The 10767-nt window shown below is 36.8% G+C and overlaps 1 protein-coding gene across 8 annotated transcripts in view; it reads right to left on the minus strand.

Moving 5' to 3' along the window:
* The window catches only part of ALS2 (alsin Rho guanine nucleotide exchange factor ALS2), an 83662-nt gene that overhangs the window by 55236 nt on the left and 17659 nt on the right, over positions 1 to 10767 (minus strand). For all 8 annotated transcript variants that reach the window (XM_028480884.2, XM_028480881.2, XM_028480877.2 and 5 more), the window contains 4 exons: positions 8398 to 9335; positions 5105 to 5462; positions 2555 to 2723; positions 1537 to 1633 (listed from right to left, as the gene is read on the minus strand). In XM_028480884.2, coding sequence (XP_028336685.1) covers positions 1537 to 1633; positions 2555 to 2723; positions 5105 to 5462; positions 8398 to 9335 — 1562 coding nt within the window. The remainder of the gene's footprint in view (positions 1 to 1536; positions 1634 to 2554; positions 2724 to 5104; positions 5463 to 8397; positions 9336 to 10767) is intronic.

Here is a 10767-nt window from a genome sequence, read left to right on the forward strand (position 1 = left end):
AGAAACAAACAACCCAATCCAAAAATGGCAGGAGACCTAAACAGACATTTCTCCAAAGAAGACATACAGATGGCCAAGAAGCACATGAAAAGCTGCTCAACATCACTAATTATTAGAGAAATGCAAATCAAAACTACAATGAGGTATCACCTCACACCAGTTAGAATGGGCATCAACAGAAAATCTACAAACAACAAATGCTGGAGAGGGTGTGGAGAAAAGGGAACCCTCTTGCACTGTTGATGGGAATATAATTTGATACAGCCACTATGGAGAACAGTATGGAGGTTCCTTAAAAAAACTAAAAATAGAATTACCGTGTCAGAAAGAGAAAAACAAATATCGTATATTAACGCATGTATGTGGAACCTAGAAAAATGGTACGGATGAATCGGTTTTCAGGGCAGAAGTCGCAACTCAGAAGTAGAGAACAAACGTATGGACACCAAGGGGGGAAAACCGCGGTGGGGTGGGGATGGTGGTGTGCTGAATTGGGCGATTGGGATTGACATGTATACACTGATATGTATAAAATGGATGATAATAAGAACCTGCGTATAAAAAAATAAATAAAATAAAATTCAAAAATTCAAAAAAAATAAAAATAAAAATAAAATTTCTCTCTTTACTCCTATTTTCTTTTATAACTTAGAAGAGTTCTTGAATTTGTGTCATGTGGGCTCTACACTTTTCCTATTAACGATGTTCCTATTTCCTTAATACTTTTTTTGTAATTGTGAGCAGCTTCTTTCTCCCCAAGTATGCTTTCTGCTTTACCTTATGTATAAAAGAAAACTAGCAATTTTTTTGCTTATTTTGTAACTTGCCACCTTCTTAATTTCTTATTTTTAAGCCTCTTTGATGATTCATCTGTTAATAATAATAAAATTATCCTTTTCTTTCCTAATATTTATATTTATTTATATGAGCTAGAATAGCTTTTTGGCTATCCTACTATGTGATAGTTAAAATAAAGCACTTAAAGGTTTTAGAATCTTTTATTGACTTTTCCTAAAAAGATAAAGGGACTGATGAAGAATCATTATCTGAATATATTTAAGAATAAGTTTGAAAAACTACTTCCTTCGGAGGGTTTATGCATGTGGGCATGGTTTTAAATGATTCTGGAGGTCACTTTCAGGTCCCACAATTTTAAGAGAGAAATGCGTTTTGGTTTCTTAGTGTCTTACGGATTTTCTTCATCAGAAAACAGAAATTCACCAATACCCTAGAAAACTCAGTTCTATTTCTCCATAAGAGCACGTTATAGAAGGCTTCTTTGTCAAGTAGGCCAATGTTGAATCCAAAGTCTACAGTCACGTGTGTGACTTTAGCCAAGTTACATAATTTCTCTAAACCTCCCTTTCCTCACCTGTAAAATGGAAATAATACAGTGCAATGTAAAACACTGAAAAGATCAAATGAGATACGGGATTGTTGCCTGACACACAACATATACTCAATAAATGATGGTCCTATCAAATCAGGTTGGCCTTCCATGAAATTAAGATCAGCTTTTAATAGTTTGCCTCCTACCTGGGATTTCGCAGTAAGTGCAAGAGAATGGTAACCACCTGCCTCCAGATGGATTACTTCTTTACCATCCAGACATTTTACACACAATGGTTGAAGCCTTAAAGAAAAACATACAAACACACATACAAATTCAAAGTAAGAACTATTCTCAGCAAGAATCATGGCCTTTCTCAAATTACGGAGTAAGTGCTTTCAAGTAAAAGTAAATATTTCAAAAGAAAACATTAAAATAAAAATACTGGATGTATGTTCAATCTACTCTTAAATATAAATAATTTTGAATGGTTTTAACCTAATCTTTGTCTATTAATCACTAATTAACCACCATAGTTCAGAATCTGTTAAGAATCATAAAACAACTGAATGATTCATATGGCAGAGAATATACTCAGGACAATGAAATATAAGCAAAGAGGAGAGTTGTCATTTTTTTTAACACATTAGTTGCTTTCACTCTGCTAGGAATAAAAGAGACATATTAACTGGCTGTTTTAGATAATCATTCTATTTACACACTTTCACAAATATCTATTGTTAATATCATAAGAGTTTCTCTTAAACAAAACAGTTTTTCCATGATGTACATGAATAGACATGGTTTATTACTATGGTTATAGTTATTCTGGCAGCAGCAGACAGACCTCTTTCAGGTAAAAAAAAAAAATGTTGGTTGTTTTTTATAAGTTAAAAATTTGAACCATTCACATGTTCCAATGAAATAGAATCTTATCCCAAACACCCCTTTCTGTATTCTAAGATGAATATACATCAAGGAAGAGACGAAAAGATATACCACAGATACTTAAGTCCTTTATTGCTAGAAACAAATTCAAGACTAAGACTGATTGGGGGTGGGAGGTATTTGTTTTGTTTTTTTATCAGAGTTAATGGTGTATGATAATCTAGAGCTAGAAGAAACCAGATTTCCTCTACGAGGAAATGGACATTTGGAGACCTTCACAGGAGAGAAGTTATTTGTTTAAACTAATTTCTAACAGTAAACACTGGCAGCACTCACCTAGGCAGAACATCACCATGCCCCAGCTGTCCTTCCTTCCCTTTCCCCCAGGTCCACACCTCTGTTCTCAGAGAAGGCAGGAGCGCATCCGCTTCTCCACTGTATGTAGGGGTCAGAACCACTGTCCGCGTTTTCACCCGTGCAGCTTTTCTCAAGAGCCTGGGGGAGACTGAAAACAAACCAGAGATAATCATGAGGGAGTAGATGGGTGAGAAAAAAGGTACCACTTTAATGAACTGTTGATTTTCAAAGAAATACACTAACATGGTATTTGTGAAGCATATTCTACAGGTTCTCTGCAAAACTGGGGATTAAGTAGTTAATGAGTTTGGTAAACACTGCCTACTGCATTCTTTCCTCCCCCCTACCTGCCCTGTAGAGATTCACACACACGCATTAGCATGCTAAAGGTGCTGAAAAGTCCTGCAATTAAAAGCCCTGTTTAAATCTGTTTAACCCTGCCCCACTTCCAAACATTTAGCCACAAAATCCTTTTCTGTATAACATTTGTTATATAGAATGTCTACACGTGACACCCTATGGAACTGGTATTCTAAAGAATAAGCTTAACAAAATACTACACTAAGGCTAACAAATCTTTTTCCCATTTCAAAGCAGAGTTAAAAGTTAAGCCTTTCCAAATTAAGGTCTAAGTTCAAGCATACTATAAATATTGTAACAAAAGATTTATTTTAGACATAAAACTTAAAAGTTTCTACAGTGAGGAAATGGTTATGAATGGGAAGTACTAAAAAGATTTTGTATTTTGCTGCCTACTTTAAATTATTTTATAGAGAACTTAATATTTTAAAAAAGAATGTTGACATCTTTTAGAGTGTTCAAAATTGTAACAAAGGCATACAACACTGTGTAAATCTTGTACACCAATCTGGTGACAGGATATGTTTTGAAGAAAATCATCAAATGTCACTAGGTATAGACTTAAGTCACTTGGTCATTAAGTTGTGGGCCACAAAGAAAGTGATCATCCCCGGCTAAGATCACAATCTTTTCTGGTGAGTGTATCATCCACTTGTACATACAAAGACTCAAATATACCTACTTGAGGTTTCTTCAAAGATGTATTCTAGCTCATTTTAAAAGAGAGAGAAAAAGAGTACATGGAAAATTTTTCTAAAGATTCTTTAAGTTTACTAAGTAAACTTTAACCTAAGGAAATAAGTCTGTTAGTAGAATTGCATATTTCACATGGTCTAATGGCATGACAAAAATCAATATCCCACATTTGTGGTTCAAGGAGATCTCAAATATTATATTTATACTGAAAATGCTAAAGGACATTTCAGAATAAGAACATTTTGGCCCAAGATTATCCTTCAGACTTAGCAGAATTCATGGGATACACACACACACACACACACACACACACACACACAATCAGGACTAGGGTTTTATTTGCACAGATGAATCTAGTGGCAATGAGAATCAGGAGGCAGGATAGCAAACGTGCTCAATGGCACAAGAGAGAGCAGTAAGTAGAACAAGGGTAGGGAATAGGGACATAGCAGAAAAGGTAAGTTTTAGTCTATTCTAGTATTCCTAACTTCCTAACCACTGGTTCATACCATTTTGTGCAAAGCTCTAAACTATAGCCCATGGGTCAAATATAGTCCACTGCCTGTTTTTGTAAATAAAGATTTATTGGAATATAGCTCATTTATTTATGTATTGTCTATGACTGCTTTTAAGCAAAGTCAAGTAGTTGTAACAGAGACTGTATGGCCTACAAATCACAAAATATTTCTCTTTAGCTCTTTATAGAGAAAGTTTGCCAGGAACTCCCTGGTGGTTCAGTAGTTGGGACTCCGCGCTTTCACTGCCAAGGGCACAGGTTCAATCGCTGGTCAGGGCAAAAAAAAAAAGAGAGAAAGTTTGCCAACCCCTGGTTGATCTAATCCAATAGTTCTTGAACTTCAATGTGCATGCTAATCACTTTGGGATCTTGTTATAATGTATATTCTGATTCACTAAATTTGGTATGCAGCCTGAAATCCTGCATTTCTAACAAACTCCCAGATGCTGCTGATGTTGCTGGTCTGCAGGCCACCTTGAGAAGCAAAAGTCTAGATGACTGAGACTCCTGAACTGAGTGAGAAATGTAGAAGAAACAACTGTGCAATATTCTCAATATTCTAAGAAGTTGATTGCTAATGGTTTCAGAAAATGAAGCTTTCTCTTACTGACTTTCAGGGTGTAAGTACATTAACTCCTCATTTACCCAATGATCACATCTGCAACTTCATCGATCCAGGCCCACCCAGGAAATAAGGAGGCTACTGCTACATTCCAGAACAATCAAATAAGACTCAAAGCAAGGTTCGTAAGCAGAAGCAGGTATTATGAAAAAGTGAGGGTCTAAAATTATTTCTAAAGCAGAGAAACATGTAGCTTTATAAAAAGCTATTTAATTAAATAAATTTTGACATTTGAATATGTTAGGAAAGGGAATTTATTATAACATAGCATGTGATGTCAGGAGCATCTTGGATTCACCAAAAGTCAACTCACAAAAGCTGGTTATTTCCTTACCTTGTGACAACAATCCAGGGAGAGAGAGTCTTCGGCTGCCTCCCTCTGATTCTTCTTCTCTGATATCCACAAGACTTGAACTCTTCTTTCCTTGCATTGACTCCTGTTTAACCTGTTCTTCTCTGCTATCTTTCAGACCTTCTGGGCCTATGGGACTACTGCCTGCCTGAGCTCCAGGTTCACAAGGGGCTGTACTATAAAAGTTCATAACTTTCTTAAGAGACAAGGTCCCAGCTTCATATGTAGCAGCCACTCTCACACCAACAGCAGATGCACAAGAGACCACTAGGCTGTTCAGGGCCGAAGTGCTTGTGGTTGCTGGGCTGTGAAGATTAGGAATCGCTTCTGCTACAAGAGGCTAAAATATACACACATAAAAAAGTATATAAAAATACAATCCCATATACAACAAGCAATCAATAAAAAGAAAGTGTAACATCTATCACTATTTGCAAATACAAGAATCTAAAACAACAAGAGGTCTCTTCATCTCCAACCTAAAGGTATCCCTTCTTGATCACAGATTTAACACATTACATGGAAATGAGTACTTAAAATACAGTTCCTTATCAAAAGTACTTTCTTTTGTTTGAGTGGTGTTTTATCATGGTATTTAAAAATAGGTCCCAGCTGCTTTTATAAAATAAACACAGTAGAAGGGAGAGGGGAGGGAAGGTATGGAAAACATCGCCTTCAATACGAGGTAATAGCCCTGGATAGAAGGTTGAAAAAATGCAAGTTTTATTATTGATCACTACTAGGAAAAATTACACAGATTTTTATTAAGAAATAATGAGAAAAAATTACATTTTAAGAAGAAAAGGCTTTTCCTAAAATGTTTTATGAACACAAATTTATATATGGCATACACAGGCAGAAAAATAAGTTATACCTCTAAACTATCCGCCCCCAAACTATGTTCTGAAATTTCTGTCCTTCTACTGTCTCATCAAGAGTTATTTTCCATGACCCAGGGGCAAGGTAAACTGAAAGATTCTTTGCTCTCGGCTACCATAGACCAATGTGGTAGGTTAATCATTGAACATTTGGATCCAAGGTTCTTAGTGTTATTCACAGCTGTATTAGAAAGCCAACTAAAGTTTTCTGATATCTTAGTGAAAAATCAGTTAAAACTTACTCTGAGCTGTCAAGCACCACTGTTTACTAAACAAGAAAGTCACTAGATATACCTACTAATGCACGAAAAAGCTTTTGGCTCATGAGCATAGGTCACAATGAAAATTTTGTTTCCTGTGCTACCCAAAGATCCCAAGAGTGTGTGTGTGTGTGTGTGTGTGTGTGTGTGTGTGTGTGTGTGTGTGTATCTTAATTAATCCGTCCTGAATTGCAAACCAAACCAAAAAAATTTTTTAACACTGGCTTCTGATTTTCTTAAAGGAAATAATTCCTGTTCCCTGCACAGTGCCTGACATGTAGTAGGCACTCAATACATTTTGTTCAATTAAATACTAAATTCAACAAAATGTGAGTCTTTAATTAAAATATCCAACAAAATTAACAAATATACCATATAAAAAAGATAAATACAAAGCCTATTACTTCCTTGGTGACACAGTTCTCATGATAACTTGTTCAGAAAAACTGGTGTCACTATTTCCATCTATTTACAAAAGCTCATAACAGAAGCAGTGACGGTATTTAGGGGTGACTAATTTAGGGAGTTCTTACCATTAGGTGGAGGAAAGTCAAAAAAACTCTACCTTATATAAACTTTAAACTATTGTTCTAACTGGCTCCTCTACTTAATTATATTTAACAATTCATAAAATAAGTAAATAAATAAAACAAAAACACATGCCCAGCAATTTTGATGGAGGACATAATTTCAGGAGTTCCAATCAACCAATAGCAAAATGCAATAATGATATATACGCTTCATTGCCAAATACTTTGGTTTATTTCACAAACGTGAGATATTCTTTCAATGACATATGGCCAGAAGAAAAAAACTTGTCCTAAGCCACATAAATTCCTAATGGTTAGCTGTATGATTGAGACACTATTTACAAAGATGGAATTACACTTAGTTAAACACACACTGCCAAAACTAGCATAGGTAACCAAAACTTTAAATGTTTAACCAAACAGGTCCAAAGGAAAGTGCAATTTCAATGATGATAATCTATTATTCAAATAAACAGTATACAATAAACTTTTAACTACAACTTTAATAAATCAGAGAAATGACTTTTGGAAAGTCAAAATCTAACTTTTTTATAAGCATGTACGAGTCCTGTTAAATTATTACTTTTGCTTTGTTTAGATTTTTCTTTATCCAAACAACTTCTTAATAAAAAATTGAAAAGAAAAATCAAACATCTACAAGGTTCGGTGAGTAGACTGTGAAATAAAAACTGTTTCTAAAAACACCTCTAAGCCACGTTCCCATTCTGAACCAGTAAACAACGGTGATGAAGAATCCAGAGGCTACGTGGTTTCAAAAACCTGAAAGCAACGCCACAAGGCAGCTCTTTTATGATTAGTTTTTTTTTTTTTTTTGAGTCTTAACCACTGGACCACCAAGGAAGTCCCTAGGATTATATGTTTTTGTTTAGATTTGTTTTCTTAGAGTTTTGGAAAAGCAAAAGCAAAAGGCTTCCACTAAGAGTAAAAAAACAAGTATCCTTTAGAACAATTTGTTTTAAGTAGGGAGACACAGCTTACTACATGCCCCTGATAAATAACTTTTCTCCACTTACTACAAGTTTTCAAAGTGAAAGTAGTTTAAACGAGATGAAGAGAATATAAAACCCTCTGCCCAGTGATGCCCAGTAAGGCCCACTGGTATAAGTGAAAAGAATTCGAACAATATGTAATGCCAGTCAGTTTCAAGTCTGCCTATAATCGAGGGATCCACCACACAACAACCTTCTCTGATAAAGACGGAAAGGATTTTTCTCAATAGTATCTGAAGAGTGCTACAAATACAGATAAGAGAATTCTTTGTGAACATATAGTCATGTTAGATTAAACTCTTAAGGGGCCCGCCTTAGCCATGGGGGAAAAAGTACTTGGAAAAAAAAAAATGGGATTTTTCTACTTACAAAAGAATCCCAGAATAACATCTTTCAACATCATAAATAAAGGGCCAGAATTTGAACGTGAAGAGTAATTTTGAATTAACCCAGGGTTTTCCTTATCTAGGCTTGCATGATAAGACAGATTAACAGTCAAACTCAAAAAATAAAAAATGGTACCAACCCTTAGGTATTTTAAAGTTTCTCAAGAAAACTCATATGGTTCAACTTTATATTATAAAATTTAGCAGGTACCTGAGATGGCACTGGTTTTTCACCATTCTCTGAGTTCTCTCTTACTGAATGATCTGACAGTTTCTGCACATATTCATTTACTGCCTGAGTGTCAGGGTACGATGGTATACTTCTTGCAGAAGAAATTTCAGGTGTTCCCATGACATCTTGTGGGGAGGAAATGGTCTCAACACTTGTGGTCTGAACATTTCCAACATCCAGTTCCGTAGCAGCAGGCAGCTCATTTTGTACGAAGGTGTTCTCAAACACTTCTCCCTGGCCATCAAGGGTTTCAGTGGAGGGGCTGATGGCAGTGCTGGCCTGTTTTTCTGACTGGGATTCTGACAGTGTCATGCCTAATGGACAGCAATGGCTGTCTGATATAATCACATGGTCTTCTTTGTCAGTCATTGTAATTAACAGCTGGCTGCACTGGTTACATCTTTCTGGCACTGGCTTCAGATCCTGGGAAGGGAGGCACTGCACCAGGGCTAAGCTGTGGAACGCACCACAGGCAACTTGTAGCACTACTCGCCCAGCAAGATGTTCCACCTTTTGTGGCTTTGTCACTGGGAAGGTAGTGGTAATGAGACCCAACTGACAACCGGTACCCCATGCCCAAATCTCTCTGCTTAGGGACAACGCCAGAGTGTGCTCCTCGCCACATGCCAGCTGCAAGATCCTGACAGCTAACAAAGGACTGGTCTCGGAATCAGAAATGCTGACAGGATTTGGTTCCGGAACATACTGCTGGTTAGCTACCGCACACTGGCCAGCAGAGTTCTCCCCCCACATGTACACTACGCCACTTTCTGTCACTGCTCCGTTGTGGAAACTCCCTGTTGCCACAGTAACGACATACTGCCCAACCAGCACCTCTTCTAGAATGGGGCTACTCGGACAAATCTCTGCTGGTTCACTTCTCCAGGGGAGGGTCCCAAAGCTGTAGACCTCACCATCTGAAGGTTTTAAAAAAAAAAAAAAAAAAAAAGGGAAGGAGTTAGTGAATTCACTAGAAATTTTATCAGCTAACTTTCAGTCCCCTCTAGGTTTAACAAAATAGAATTCTTTTTCTTTTTTTAATTTTCAAAAGCACAGCTGTAGAAATTTGGTTGAAGCAGATAGCATTCCACACTTATGAATCTTTTTAACAAATAACATCTTTTAACATTCTGAAATATAGTGACAATTTCTACAAATTGCAGGAGACTACTTCAAATGAAGGGTATTGCTCCTCTCCTTCAGCTCCTCAGCCTTATCCTACAAACTCCTAGCATCGATCCGTTACTAATGGCTATCATTGCAGGCTATTACAGAAGCAGATTCCAAGAGTTCAAAGACAAAATAATGATCATGACATAATCAGATAAAATAAGCAGAAGATAATACAGACACGTTCGCTAATATCTACAACATTCACTACTACTGAATAAGTCAGAGCAGCAAAAAATTATGCAATGACATAAAAATATTAGAGATTCACTTTGGCCAAAACTATGAAATTAGCTTTATACCTCCAGGTTGGACTGAGAGCACCAATGTTAACATGACGTTGTGTACCATAACTTTTAAATGTTATTTATAATATATATTGTGTACTAGATAGCCTTCCTGAGGTGTCATTTGTTTAAAAAGCAAATCACAGCAAAACAAAGAAAAAAACAAATGAAGCCATGACTGGCTAGCTTTAGAATTAAAAGCGAAGGCACCAGTGAGTTGGGTACGTGAATGATGATAACCTATTTGTGTTCACGTGTGCTACCAAGTCATAGTTTTACTGCAGGTATTGGGGAAATTTGGGGGTATATGCAAATGATTTATGCTAGCTAAAAAACTCAAATGGAACAAAGACTTGGCCATGGGTTTTGAAAAATATTAAACAAAGCCCACCATCCTTCCTTTCCTATGTGACCAGAGGGTCACCCATTTTTTTTTAATTAATGAAAATAGGTACTATTTTTCCTCCACAAAGCAGCAACTGAGTTGCTGATGAAAAAAAGGTATACTTAATCTTTGGCCTATTACACATGGCAGATACACTTATATACTCAAATAAAATCACTACAACATCTATGTCAGGAAACACACAATAGTGCCTAGAGGGAAGATCAGCTTTTATTAGGGAATTTCTAATTTGGATAGAGTACTGAGAAAATAAGCTCACTGGTTAAGATCTTTTAAACTTTTCTTCCCAAGTGATATAACACACTTGCAACAGTTCACCAACACTTTCAACTGGTATTATATTCCATTAGAATAACAGTCTCGGGCTTCCCTGGTGGCGCAGTGGTTGCGCGTCCGCCTGCCGATGCAGGGGAACCGGGTTCGCGCCCCGGTCTGGGAGGATCCCACGTGCCGCGGAGCGGCTGGGCCCGTGAGCCATGGCCGCTG

Source organism: Physeter macrocephalus, chromosome 2 (assembly GCF_002837175.3).
Source record: "Physeter macrocephalus isolate SW-GA chromosome 2, ASM283717v5, whole genome shotgun sequence".
NCBI classification, from domain to species: Eukaryota; Metazoa; Chordata; class Mammalia; order Artiodactyla; family Physeteridae; genus Physeter; species Physeter macrocephalus.